This window comes from Rhopalosiphum padi, chromosome 4 (genome assembly GCF_020882245.1).
Source record: "Rhopalosiphum padi isolate XX-2018 chromosome 4, ASM2088224v1, whole genome shotgun sequence".
NCBI classification, from domain to species: domain Eukaryota; kingdom Metazoa; phylum Arthropoda; class Insecta; order Hemiptera; family Aphididae; genus Rhopalosiphum; species Rhopalosiphum padi.
The window spans coordinates 4,615,512-4,631,632 of record NC_083600.1 but is presented as its reverse complement, the minus strand read 5'-3'; the positions used below and the strand labels follow the sequence as shown (position 1 = coordinate 4,631,632).

At 26.3% G+C, this 16,121-nt stretch overlaps 2 protein-coding genes across 2 annotated transcripts; one reads left to right on the top strand and one right to left on the bottom strand.

Moving 5' to 3' along the window:
- The first annotated feature begins 8,666 nt into the window (after window positions 1–8,666).
- On the top strand, window positions 8,667–10,642 carry LOC132930072 (adhesive plaque matrix protein-like). The gene is made up of 2 exons (XM_060995736.1): window positions 8,667–8,763; window positions 9,917–10,642. The coding sequence occupies exons 1-2, from the start codon at window positions 8,752–8,754 to the stop codon at window positions 10,511–10,513; spliced, it is 609 nt and encodes a 202-aa protein (XP_060851719.1). The 5' UTR covers window positions 8,667–8,751; the 3' UTR covers window positions 10,514–10,642.
- Window positions 10,630–12,125, bottom strand: LOC132930073 (cuticle protein 12.5-like). The gene is made up of 2 exons (XM_060995738.1): window positions 11,965–12,125; window positions 10,630–11,258 (listed from the first exon to the last, which is right to left on the bottom strand). Exons 1-2 carry the CDS (start codon window positions 11,971–11,973, stop codon window positions 10,863–10,865), a joined length of 405 nt encoding a protein of 134 aa, XP_060851721.1. The 5' UTR covers window positions 11,974–12,125; the 3' UTR covers window positions 10,630–10,862.
- Window positions 12,126–16,121: the final 3,996 nt, after the last annotated feature.

The following is a 16,121-nucleotide window of genomic DNA, read 5'->3' as shown; positions in this document are numbered from 1 at the left end:
GAGCAATCGGATTATATATACCACTTTGGTCGGGCGTATTTTTCTGTAAGACTTTCACCCGGACAACCGGGGAGACCGTCCTGGTCCATCATCCTGTGCAGCACGCGCGCGCGTGGAACAAACCGGTCGACGGCGGGACGTCCGTCCCCACGGTCCCTTGTCAACAGTCGGCACGCGGATGACGTCGGACGATCGGCATAAAGTATATGTGTGACATAACTACCCGGATAAACCGGTAGGTACCGATCGCGGCCTATATGGAATATCACAACGGACGTGAAGTGTGTGAAATCACCGTTTTTTGTGAAAAGGCGACACGACGCAATGCATATCACTATAACTATAACGCGTCGTTTCCTATAACATATCCGACTCGTCTCTACGTTTATAATATAATATGATACCGAATAACTGCGAAACTTGAAAATTTTCTTGTAAAGCCTTTTTCAATAATATTATTCTTTTAAACTATATTTTTCCAATCTATGTTAAAAGTATTGGACTGATTAAAATTAAATTTACGAATTTGTTTGTGTAACATTATAATTGATATTATTATTATGGTTCTATTTAGATTTATATTGTAATTTATAATACTGTAATCATATTTAATTAAAATGAATAGGTTACAATTGTGGTTAAAACAAAAATAGATACCCAATACAGTTTTGCAATTTGCAAATTTAAGAAAAATATATATAATCATTACTGTATAGTGTATATCTTACGTGAAAAAAATTCGTAAAATACATTTTTATAATAATTTATATAAACTCTATTCGTTCAAAATCATGCATAAAATATACAATACATATAGTAAAATATAGTACAATAATCATTCATTTATCCAATTTGATGATGACTATGTTAAATTCAGACCTTGTACAACATACTTACACAAATACACACGCATAATGAATATGAAGAAGATATTTTTTTTTTTTTTTTTTTTTTTAACATTTATTTGAAAATATACAATCTGTAAGGTTATTTATAATAGGCATATATGCGGTATTTATAATTTTAACGTGAGTTGACATGATTCTAAGGAACTACCCAACAGTAGTACTTATGGCTTGAGGGATGAAGAAGATATAAATAAATAAATATTTTATAAATATTTAAGTTTCTGAGCAGAGAAATTAATGTATTTTTATAAAATATTTAATATAGCTATACATTTTTGTTATACTGGATATATTATTATTTTAATCAATCTTTATAAAACTAAAACTAAACATATCAAATTAGGTACTTCGTTTAAACACACACTGATTAATGAGAAATTAATTTCATAAAATATTAAAATTAAAATTATAGTACAATAATAAGAGAGGGTATAAAATGTGAGTTGGTGTATAGTTTAAACTAATAACATACCCACTTTCAACTTATAAGGACTCCCAGACGAAATAATTTTATACTTTACAATTTAGCAGTAAGTTCTACCCTAGTCCTTAATTCATAAAATACAATGCACAATTCAAATTTACATTATAAATATTACATAAAATGAGTAGGTACATGATTGACTTTAAATTAATTAAATTTAATTTAAAATTTAAAAATAGGGTTGACATCAGCCGTAGTTTAGAAGCTCACGAGCTGTATAGTTTATGATGACATTTAAAATGTAAAAAAAAGAATAGTAAACCTAACCTAATCTAATGAACACTTTAGTGGTATCTTATAACATATAAGTGGTACAAGAACAGATGGTTCAATTTTAACATACATTTTACAGCAATCCATCAAGAAACTTATCTAATACAGTAATACCTGCAGTACACCTCAGCTCAATCAAAGATAAAAGTCAATCATATTAGTAGTCGGGGCATCTTTTAGTGGAACGCAAAAATGTTTAAATAAATAAATTCTTTCAAGCAGCCAATACGGAACTCTCAGATTACAAAACTATACTTAAGAATTAAGTAATCAAAATCAAAATATAACGCTCAAATACTAGATATATTTAGCCGAACATTTTAGCCAACCTTTTAACAAAACCAAGAGTTCTAAAAGCCTTAGAACTTACATATTATAATTGGGGACAGTGATAAATTAGGTAACTGATTTAAGTCAAATTCCACTAAGCAAACAAAAACACGAGGAATATTGGTAACGAAAGTAATAATAATAAACTACTGAGTTATCGAATCCTAGCATTAATACTATTATGAATTGGTTATTAAATGTAGAGCGAGAGTGTAAATGGTGGAGTAGTTACTTATCAGTATCATATCAGTAATATGTTGAATAATCACATTAAATTCTGAAATATGCATTTATGTATTACTTTCAAAATTTTATACAAAATTAATGGTAATTTTTATGATAATAAATATATAGGTACCATATAATAATATATGTAACTTAATGTAATTTTACTTCCAATAATCCAATGCATATTTTAACATAACGTTAAAAACAAAAAATATATTTTGAATAATTTTTTTTTTCAATACTATACGATATAAAATCAAGTTCAAATTAAGAGAAAAAAATACTTATACAGGTTATATTTTCACTTTCTATTGTTTGAAACTTCCATAAAATGTATTTTTTAATTATAGTAAACACGTAAGTTTCCTTATTTAAACAATAATTGATATTGACTCAACTATTTTAATTCAAAAGAAATGTATCCGAAGTTTTTTCAACTTTATCTATTTCCAAAAAAATATCATATTCATGACACTTGGACTTGAATACTAAATATTTATCAAACAATATTTAAACAAATATATTATGTAAATTTTGTATAATTAATGTATTGATTATAACTCAAGAATATAAAAACTATTTATATATTAAACAATTATTTTTATTCTTCAATAAATCCAAAACAATTTAACTCGTAGTTTTAAATTAAAATTTATGACTAACACAACTTGACCCTAACAATTGTAATTAACTTTTTATTCATTCTTGTATTAACTATATTATGTACCTACCCTAGTTGAAAAATTACTGAATTATGAATTTATTTGTATAACTCTCAAAAATAAAATACCGTGTTTAAATTTCTTTTACATTATTAATTTTTAATTAATCGTCGTATTGATTGGATTTAGAATTTTCACTTAAGCATTTTTTATTAAAATAATTCGTTAGTTTATTTTTGTTTATTGCAGTTAACATATAATAATTTAAGATAAATAATATTAAAATCATATATTATATAGGTACCTGATAAAAAAATATAATATGTTATTTATTTTATTTGCCTCCCATAACGTTTTACTTTATTGGTACCACCGATTAGTATTATTTAAAAAAAAAAAAAAAATAGAAAATATTATATTTCATAAGTGTTAAAATTAAAACGTGTAAAAGATTTTTTGATTTTTTTTATTAAAATACTTTAAAACATTTTTTAAAGACCAAATAACAATTTCTATTAGTATAAGTAAAAAATTAATTCTGAAAAAATAATTATCAATTTGATATTAGTTGTGTATTATATATATTTTATACTACGCCATTCAGTTTTCTATCTGCGACATTAAACTTGCCACTACGTAAATTAAAAATTCAGTTGTTACACATCCTATATAAACTAATCGTGCATCGATAATTTATCAAATAATTTCGCCTAATGAAAATCACAACGAAATAAATCAATAAAGTTTCATTTCATTAGTTTTGCGCGGTAGTGGTATCGTAATCAATTAGGTGACTATCTTAGGTGCGACTATAGCTGGTTTATGACTTTAAATAATGCCATTCAGTCATCCAGTAGTTTTATGAATGATGTCTCTACATTTTGTGAATAAAAATTATACACATTATTATTTTTATTTACTCGTATCTTGCATGGTTATGTCGAACTGGTTAGGTTCGTCGTGAACGTATAATACAACTATACAAGAAACAGGAGACAACAAAAATAAAAGACCATTTATAATGTCAACAAACGCTGGAAACAAAATTTTTATATTAAAAAACAGAAATTCTAAACATATATAGCTGTAGGTACAACTGATAGGCCAAACTGGTTTTGTCAAAATCGACAGAAGGTACCGTGTAATCTGAATACATTGTAGGTACGGTATCAGAGACGATTATTTCCTAAATCGTATGATTTCCCTGTGATACCATTCACTTTCTATTATTATGCATTAAAGATGGCAAACTGACGTACTTTATAACTTTTTAAGTTCATTGTAATTATAAAATATCCATATTTTACGCAAAACTCAACATTATAGTCTTACTAATTAATAATAACTATACCTATATAGTAAATATTTTTTTTAATCGTATATTCTATAAAACATCACGTAAAAATATATTTTTAATGTTTGAACAATGTTTTTAGTGATAAATAATAATTATATTAGTGTATTTTTAATCATTTGTTTTTAGTACCTAAATAATTTTACTATTTAACATTATGTTATTCCTATTGGCTATTGTTGATTTTCATTAATTGGGTATGAATCTCTTTTGATTTACCTAATTCATTATCCAAATCTATTGAATTTGTAATGATTATTATCTATAGTTTGAACAATCATTAGTACTTATTAAGTATATTACAATAAATTTATGTTTAGTTTAAATACATTTACGTATATATAATATGTTTTAGATAAAATATCTTAAATATGAATTTCATTTCATATTAATATGAATATGTGCAGTAAAACCGTATACTTATTCATAATTTATCATTATTACTTATTAGTTATTAATAAATTGCATACAAAAATGAAATGATTTTTTTTTTTTACAAGTTGGCTCTAGAACCATATAATCACTATATAAGCAGCATTCAGCATGCTCTTATTTTTTTAATTTGTAAATGATATCGTTGAAAAAAAAAATTTAAATTAAACATAGTTTCACAGATCCAAATTTTCTGTCTAAGAAATATTGGAAGATAGAATAAAAATATATCAGAGGTACCTATTATTTGTTCAGTAAAAATAATAGTAAAATAATAGTAAAACTTTTCGACTTTTCTAACTAAAGCCATTATTTACAAATAATAATTAATCATAATTTGTATTATTCAAATGTACATAAAAAGACAAAGTTCATATGTTTATACCTATTATAGACTCAGCAACTAAACGGCCGATTTTGACGAAAATTATAAATATATTTTTTAGAGATATAAAAAAGTTTAGAAAGCTTTTTAAACAACATTAAAAATATACCAATTGCTATTATCCAATACGCCGCAGGCAGAATGTAGATACCCGTCTCGGTAGAATTATTTCACAAACTTAGATGCTGCAATTTTTCCGTGAAATTAAGTACATAATTAAACCAAATACTCTGATATAGCGCTGTATTACCTATGTTCGTCTTTTCCCGGTCGAAGCGTGTTATACAGCTAATTTATTTATATATTTCACTAATATTTAAATATTAAAATCACATCATATATTATTAATATTATCAATTGTATATTTATAATGGAACTTCGATTATCCGGACTTAAGCCCTGACAAATAATCAAATAGACGGTTAATCAGATGTATTGAAAAATGTTGTCAATTTTTTTTTTTATGAAAACAAAACAAAATTATTTTTAATTTTTATACATTGTTGTACAAGATATGTGTATGTATATATTTTATTATAAAGTACTGTAATGTATAATTTAAAAAAATTGATGTAAATTTTCCAACAATAATATACATAATACACTTAACTCGCCGATATAAATCAAACTGATATGCGAGTGCGACCGAGTGTTCACACATTATCAAATGAATGTGCCGAATATTATTGAATTCTATTTTTAATATCATGGACTTTTCAATAACAATAATTATTTTTCATTTATTTAATAATAATTATTTCTGAGTATGACTGTTAATCGCGGAGTGACCGAGTGACGGTTAAACGAAATTCCACTGTGGTATTTATTTTATTTGAACAGGTCTATCCAAATATACGAAGCAGTAATTATTATGAGTTATGACGATCAATACAGTAACACAGTTATATTAAAATAGAAGAAAAAAAGTAAAGTAATGGTTGGTTTTAGGAAAAATAAAAAAGCCAATAATAATTCCTTCTTGTTTTAAACAAAAAATAATGCCCTATGTGGCTATACCAACATTTTCTATATGCTTAATTCCAACATAATATTGTTTGATTTTAATTGTTATAGTTAAATTGTATTTGAGAATAAAAATTAAAAACCAAATATCTACAAGTCTTAAATATATAATTTCACTTAAATGAACATATAAGAACATATTATTTTATAATGATCTACTAAAATTTTAAAATGGAACAAGTTTTTTTACATTTACGAATATAAATAAGGGGAAAATTTATAAATGTATACATGTATATAATGTATAATTATATTTAATATACAATTTAATAATTGTGGTTGATTATGTCACGGAAGAATTAAACTTGGAAATAAAAACATAACAGTTAATCAGTGAATGAAACAGTGAAATTTTGTTGCAACAAAATGTTATATTCCGTTTCAATAAATGTCACTTTAAAGAACATACGCATAAAAACCGGATTTACAACATATTAGAAGTCAACTACCTAATGCGTGTCAATAAATTACATATAATCCTTATTCCTTACATCCTACGTACAAAAAATTACTCATAAGTTTAAAATGTTTAAATTTATAGTACATTGTTTTATGATTTCCGGTATCATCGCAACGACTAACATATAATATATTGTATCGTAGTTATAAAGTTCCGGTTAACTGTTACCTAAGCGTTTGACTTTTTAATTTTTATATAATACATTAAAAATTATAGTTTACTCATTAATCATAAAATCGCACAAGTTAAAACTTATGAAGTTTCACTAATACATTAATTAATCTTTAAATAAAGAAATACAAAATTTGTTTTTTATGTTTGAATATATAAAAAGATTAGGTTTGTTTACCCATTTAAAAAATTAAACAGTCCGCTAGTTCGCGTAAAGTTTGATGAACTGTATAACATAAGCATCTACTACTAGGCATTTTTATTTTGGACACAATTTAATTGAAAACAAGTCGTTTTTGACTTTTAATATAAACATTTTTGATATACATAATGATAATTAATAGCAGGGCATTTTTTATTTTGATAAAAATATTATAGTATTGACTGGTGACATAAAAAAATGTGAAGTAAAATGTTTGTCTGATACATTTGAAAACTATTCAGTATTCATACACATACAATAATACAATAAATTAGGGTTTGATTGGTTTTTGTCAAGTATAGTCAACTAATTTCGCAATAAAACCGTAGAGATGGAATATAATTCGTGATGTATCGTCCAGTTAAGAGTAATTTTGACAATATGTTTTGACTATTTGTATTAAATATTTCTTAAAGTCTATCAACAACCCTATCACACACCCAACCATATAATATTGTCCTTATATCAGTTGATCGTATTTTCCGGTCTGTTCTCTATTTAGTGACTTTACATCTTTTTTAAAATATGTTCCTATCTTCAACCTTTACTAAAAAAATATAGAAAATAAACTACCATAATAATGATAATCCATTATTGGGCGTAACATTTTTTTATCTCCTAGTAAAAATATAAATACTTATATTAAAACATTTACTCATCTCAAATATGAATTTAATAAAAAATAATATCAATTTTTCACCTAAAATAATACCTATTTGCCGATTTTTAAAAAAACAATTCACTTATTATTATTAATCGTGTGGCCATCGGTTCAAATGAAAGGATGCCGATTTTATTTAGGTCAAAGTTGGTGGAGGAAAATTCAAACGGTTGATTTGAGTTAACAATACAAAAAAAATTTGGTTTTCCACTCGTGTTTTTACTACATTTTTAATTTTTTAATTTTATATTATTTTTAATTTTAATTATTATATTATACTCCTATAATTTTAACCTACAAATTTTTATTTTGCTTATTTCTAATTACATAAAAATGACAAAAATCAAAAAATCAATATTTTTAACCTATCGACTGTCATAATTTGCTATTGATTGTATTATAAGTCTGTATAAAATAGAAAGAAAATAATGGTTTTAGTGATTTTATGTTTGGACGCAATTCGTGTATTCGTTAAATATCGCAGGGACGCAATTCGTGTGTAGCGAAATATATTATTCTATGTACATTTCTTACCTCATTTACCATTATTTCTACCTGTAATAATTAAAGCCCCCTTCGATTGAAAGTTATACGTTAACGAAAATGATTATCTAACCAATTTGTATAAAAAATGTTGTCACTTTTAAAAATGTGCAACATATGATCCACAAGATAATAGTTCTGTAAACATACATAGTTTTAATAAAATCATCGTGCAAGAATAATTAATTATTAAGTAATTAAAAAGACCTTATTTACTGCTGAGTTGTGTATTGAAGGGTATTATGTTACCTTTATGGAATATGAACGCGGAGATTTATTGTTGTTAAAAATGTTAACAATTTGGTTTCGAAATGATCATAATAGGAAGAAGATCGGATAAAAATGAAAAGAAAATGTGGTTAATTGTTGTGTAGTAATAATAGTCTTAAGTACATATAGAAAAATGTGGTTTCTTAGTGCTTAAGCAACCTTCTAAAACTATTGTATGGCGATATGATGACAACAATAAACAGAAGATTAACATTTTGATAATTGTATCAAGATTTCCATCAAAGTATAAAAGACAACAGCTCCGTTCAAATGTGAAGTATAAGCACTTCGACTCTCGATTAGTTAGTATAGTGATTATTTTTAAATTGTTTTACCTATACCTACTACAAGTCTCCAACAACATAATGAAATCTTTGGTAAGTACAGAATTTAACTACGACAATAAGGGCTTTATATTACGTGTGTATAACTTATTTTAAATTTTTAATAGCACGGGATAGTATACAAATATGAAATATTAATTTAAAATAACTATGAAATAGGTGTAATTAATTCACAATAAAAACACAATATTTATCTTAACCCAATATTATTAAATAAACTAATAAAATTCGTATATGAATACACAAATTCAAATTGTTTTCATTTTACGAGTATTTTGTTTCGTTACATAGATAGTGTTTTTATCTTGGTTTATTCTCATAGTTTTTAAATTATAATAAGTTCATAAGAAAAGATTCACATGATGGATAGTAATTAAAATTAAATTAAAATAATACTAAATACTAAAATGTTTATTACTGAAACTTAAATACTTTTAAATTTCATGCAATTATCAGTATCTATTTTCTACTACTAAAAGTTGTAACTTATCAATAGCACCTTTATCAATACTTATCATTTTTCAACTATGCCAATTTACGCTTCTGGTATCATACGCTTAGATCTTGGATAAATAAAACAATTATATGTTACTACATTAGATATCTTAAGCATGAATATTTAAATATCAATCTAAATAAGCTATACCTATTTGTTTAACTAAAATAACTGAATTACTAAACTTATAAAAATAATTTTAACTAATAATTGCAGGTATAACAATACCTAATTTATGAATATACCATCATATATAAGTTCTAAGAATATTTTTTCATTTTGCTAGATATACATTTGCGTTTTATATTACATTTATATTTGATTAAATAATATAACCATTCTGTTTAAAGTTTAAATAATAATATAAATATATCTATTCAATTAAGCATTTAGGCATTTATCATGACTGGCTAATGAGCCTAAATAAAATTAAGTTCTTGACGAATTAATACATCAGTAAAAACACTTAATGTTGTAGTACAAAAATGCTGTTTAACATTGTCAGTTGTGCATACTTTGGGCTGAATAAACATTTTTTTTTTTTTTACAATATTTTATTGACTATAATAAGGACATTTCAGTACTATTATAAATACCGTAAATCTTAAAATATTCAAATAAATATTGTATTTTGGCATGATATTTTATTAGTATTTGTCCTGTTTTATTTTAATGCTTATTTTTGAATAGATTATCGTGATTATCGCCGTGGCCGTGGCCGTAGCCGACGAAAAAGCTACAGCCAAACAAGATAAGCGTCAAATATCTTCGTACAGCAGCGGTACTGCTGCAACTATCGCACAGCCGTTACAAACGCAGCCGACAGCTGGTGCAGTAGCAGTCAATAACGCGCCTTCGTACCAATCGAGTTATGTACCGACTTGTGTGGTACAACCGTACGGCAATAGCATTTTTACCAATCCATCGGTACCCGTGTATCAGCCTCCGTACTATAATGGACCCGCCGAGTCGTTTGTACCTCAATACCAACCACAGCAACAATATCCAATCGCTTATCAGCCACCGCAGTATCCGATCGCTTATCAGCCACCGCAGTATCCGATCACTTATCAGCCGTCGCAATATCCAACCACGTACCAGCCGTCACAATATCCGGCTACGTACCAGCCGTCGCAATATCCGGCCGCGTATCAGCCGTCACAATTTCCGGCCACGTATCAGCCGCAACAACCCGCCCAGACTCCGGCGCCGTACTCGTACACTTACTTCACTTCGGCGGCCAACAGCGCCAACAACAACGCACAGTTGTCCACCACTAAGAAGTAGTACGTGTTCTTAGACATCAATCAACCCCGAGGATATACCTATGTTTATAGTACTGTCATAAGTAAATATAGGTAATATGATTTATTATACTGTCGAAATAAAATAAATGCAAACGATTTTTTAAGAGAATTTAAATCTTTTTTATTTTATTAATAAATACATAATATAATATTTCACGATGATGCACACACATATTTACATACAAATAAAATAAAATAATATGATTATTAACAATGATTTACTAAGACTACGATCGCCGACGATGTGTAGCAATTACAGTTCAGATTATATGATATTATTTTCTTATTACTGCAGCAGTGGGTCGGCCGACGAGTGCATCAGTAATTTATTAGTAAAGAGACGGGGCATAGTATGGGGCCTTGTAGATTGGTGCATGGTGGTAGGACAGAGGAGAAGCGTAAGAGATGGGAGCGTGATAGGGGAGGGGTGCGTGGTAGGAGAGGGGAGCGTGGTAGGAAAGTGGAGCGTGGTAGGAGAGGGGAGCGTGGTAGGACAGGGGGTAGGACAGTGGTGCGTGGTATTTCAGTGGCGATACGAAGGTCGTGGGCAGGGCCAATGGGGCAGCTGGGTAGGTGAGTGGTGCGTGGTACGCGGGGTAGCCGTAGCCCAGTCCGTAGATGCTGCGCTTGTCGGTTGTCTTGGCGGCAGGGGACGCTTGTTGCGGTTTGGCTTCTTCGGCGAAAGCGCAGACGGCAAGAGCCAGCAATAGAACGGCAGCTACGTACTGAAAAACAAGAAAAACCATAAAACATTATCTCCGCCGATCGTCATTTACGTTGTTATGTACACATTGTTTGAGATATAAATTATAGGTACATATAATAGTATAGTGACATAGTGTGCCGTGGCCGAATTGAAAAGAAATATAGTTATGATATGAGATACCTAAGTAGTCTATTAATACTATCTAATTCGAATTCACTGCTGTATTACAGACGTATTTTTATCGTCTATTTTGCCTCATACGTGTATCTACGCAATAATAATGATTTTATAATAATATTAATGGAAATGTATCTATAGTAAGTAGATTTGTAATAGCGGGCATAAGCCAATCGAAAATACAATTAATTAATTTTTTTACAAGATAATATCACAAAAGTTATCAACTACTTTATGCTATAACGTACAATTTATTTTAAAACGGTTATAACTTAATTATACGCAGAACGTAGTTGTGAGTTCTTATGAGACTTAAAAATTAATCGCATCGTCCATAGTAAATAGTATTAACCGATAAATTCGATAAATCCGCTGGCGATTTAAACGGCGTGACGTATGTGTACGAAAAACTAAACTAAATATCTACGACTTATATGAGATGGGTACGCATCACGAACTTTATTTATACTTTGAAAAAATAGTGACTCAAACCTAATAGATTTAATACAGTATTAAGCGCGAGTATAAAACATATAAAATAAACTTACAGATTTCATGGTGGTTGGTTTTGGTTGGTCTGCAAAATGCGAACGAAAGATAAAAATATTGTATTGTGCTTGCTGAAGAAGCTGATTGATTTGTGATCTATTTCGAAGAACAGTCGTACGTTTTATAGTCCGACGAAACTGGATCAACGATGCCAATCAAAGTAGCCGCCCCTGTACTTAATACCCAAACGGGCCATCTAGTGGTCAGAAAACTTGTTTGCGCTTCGTCGTGCAATAAAACCATTTTGTCTTAAACACGTAAATTGTACTTCATAACTGTCATTGTTATGCCCGTAGCTACATACTATCTACTGTAACATTTGATAATCTCTAATCAATAGCTTTTGGCTTGAATAAAATTAAAAAATTAATATACAAATTAAAGAAAATATATTCCCATTTTGAGCACTCCTGCACATTTATTACGCGCAACCAATATAATATTATAGACTATATATATATTACGTTATACTTTGCGTGTGCACACAAAAATAGTAAGAAAGGTATAAAAAAAAAGTGGATTTACGATCTAGAAATGGACGTAATTCTCTACATCTCTTACACTTGGTTATTTTTTTAATTGTCACACATTATACGATGGCACAAGTTTTATGCAATATCCGAAGAAACGTATATGTATACCGATGTTTATCAATACAAAATTATCATTGTAATTATTTATTATTATTATTATTATCCAATATAATCATGACGTGATTATATGCTAAAAGCAGCATTACCTCATTGCATACACAACAATTTACAGCTATTAAACAGGCAAAGTCATGAGCCTGAAATTATTAAATCCAATACAATAGGTCGAAAAGATTTGATTTAAAAAGTAATGCAATGGAATAATACATCATGCATAATGTTGTAGGAATATATGGGTACTAACTTAATTTATAAAATATTGGACATTCATAAACAACCTTTCAAAATACAAAACAATAAAACTGAATGTTATAGTTATAGTTTTATCTTGTAATCTTGTATACAATACAACAAGTAGAACAATCAGTATTACACACTTATTTATATATATTTAGTTTTTGTCTATAAATACCTATAATTTGTTATTTTTGGGCAAATATTAAAATCGATGTAGTTTATATACTCTTTTTTTTATTTTTAAGAACGATTTTGCTTATTAGCTAGTGATCATTTTTCTTTTTATTAATTAATTTGACATAAATATAAAATATTCAAACGCATACATTTTAAATTTTAATTTAGTAACAAATTTATCTCTCAAATGTTGACAATTTATTTAACCTTTCCAATTTAACTGAAACTTACTTTACATACTAAAAATATTATAGGGTATACTCCTCTATTTTTCGATACCAAGTGTTGTTTTTTTAAATTTTTAGGTTAATATAATTTTTTATTAGAAGACTCAAAATAACGACCTTCTTGTGAAATAAGTTAGTTATGTAAACGATAAAATGCTTTAAATTATTCAAAAAATAGAATAAAAATACACATTAAACTATATATTTTGAGTTCGAAAATGGATCAAGCATAAAATACTTTATTTAAAATAAAAATAAATCCTTGATCTAGATAAAACTTGTTTAAATATACGAGAATAAAAATTACTCAAGCATACAATTTAAAAATCTAAAAATCTATCTTATAAAATGTTTATTTTATTTTATCCATTTTATACATTTTTATGTATAAATATATTATGTGTTTATTTATAATACAACAATATTTTTATCATTAATATTAGGTATGTACCTATAAATAAAATTAATTTCTCTTAATACGAGTAATATAAATAATATAATTTATTTTAAACTTAATATTTAACCATAGAAACTTAAAACTATTAATCCAATAAGTTAAGTACGTATTTACTATCAGATTATCAACAAAGATTAGAAATTTTATTTATACAAATAATTATTACATCTGTATTTTATAGTATTATTATTTGAAAAAAAAATATGTTGTAGAATGTAGATTTTGCTGCTATTGATTTGTGAAACATAATATGAATTTTCGGAAAAAATCTAAAAAAAAAAAATTCCATTTCCACTTATAACAAATAAACCAAAAACTTGTTATTTCAAGTAAAAATAATAAATATTTATAAGTCAATATATAACTACAACATCACTCGTTATTTATAGAATAATATATTTCGTTTTAAACTGGTAAAATACCTTTAAATTATCTTTTTTATTGAAGTTATATTATTCATTATTTATTTAATTGTTTACATAAAAACATTTAAAAAAAACTATTAATTTATTTATTTATTCAATATACGTCTTAATAGTATATAATATAATATACCGTAGGCTTTATGAAAAATTAGTCTTTTTACAAAAAGACTAGGCTCTTTGCGATGGAGTAGCCCATTTGCGAATTAGGAACTTATTATTTTTCTAAACAGCCAGATTTTTTTAGGTTTATTGCAGATAGACTAACAGTAGTTAATAGCTTAGTAAGTATTGTGGATTATTGTACAATTTTTGATTATTGCTATTTTATATTCACCTAAATTACAACCGGAAAAATAATAAACAAAAGTTCACCATTTACAAAATCAAGAAAAATAATGTACAAACAATTATGTACTTATTTTTAAAGTACCGCTGCTTGTGAATAACTTATTGGTTAATTTTGTATGGATTCCACGTAAAATTCTAAAAAAAATGTTTCAATATTATATTATACCCAACTAATATGTTTAGATAGCATAGACAAGTCTTATTTTTATAATTTTAATTTAATCTTCTTATAATGTGATATTATGATGTCACACTATTATTACATTATGAAAGTTTTCAACAATTGACTATAGTCTATATCTATACTCAGTACAGATATGGCTAATAAGTAATAATTATTGATTGACCATCCCATATACGTATCATGTATGAACTAACCACTGTCCACTATACTATAATTATTGAATGAAAGTGCATTTTATTATTTTAAAAGTAAATATAAATTCAGTTTTTATTTTATTTTAATTATTCATAATACATTTTAAAGAAATATTAGTTTATCTCATAACATTGTTAAATTATAACCATTTAAAAAAAAAAAAAATAAAAGTATTTATAACTAGATTCAAATTGGCTAACTAAATTAATTTAAAATTATCCAATTAATACAATAGATTAATTAATAAAATATATTGTGTCCATTCAATTTAATTCAGTTACATATTGAAAAAAAAAATGTTTCATAAAATATTATTTATTTGCACAAATACGGCGTACAGTTCATACGTACTTCTACAATATAATACACATAATAATATATTATATGTGTGTATAGTCAAGGTAAACTAAACTAATGAATACTTTATGAACGAAAATTATAATATTATAAAATATGGTTAATTACATTACAATAAATTATGCAAACAATAAAATAGTAAGAATGCTAGTTTGATTGTATCGAACAAACATTAAGGAGCATTTATATTGCTCTATAATCAATTGAAACATTAAAATAATATATAATATAATCTAAAATGTAAAAACATATTATTGATATTTTAGATTAACAAATATATTTTAGAGTAAAACAAAATAAAAATTAATCCTTTTTCTATTATTTATAAACTAATATCTGGATATTAATAATTTATTGTTTCTAAACATATAATTACTTAATACAATATTATAATTTGTTATGTTTGATTTGTAAACTCGTAATTATATAATGTATTAACTATTTTAAAAGTAAATTAAATATAAATTCGAGTATTTGTTTAAAATAAAAATTATTTTTCTATCTAAAACATTAAATAATATTTATTTTATATTGGCATAGTATTATAATTTCATCGTATGATAATGGTAAATTGTATTCGTTTTACCTGCTACCTAATTCAGGTAAATAATTCATTTTGATTGATAATACATTAGGTTAGGGATCGAATGAGGAAAAAAATTGGGACGTTTTAAAAAATTATATCCTTATAATTTTTAATATTTTACAAAAGTATAAGATTGTCAAACGTATATACAACAACTTTAAAAAAATGTTAAGACATTCGAAATATACACCTGCGTGTGACGGCAATGTAGGTACTAGGTATAATAATAATTAATAATATAGTTTTAATTAGCACTAAATAATAGATATTTACTGCCGAATTTCTGGGATATTGTCGTTCATATAATTGA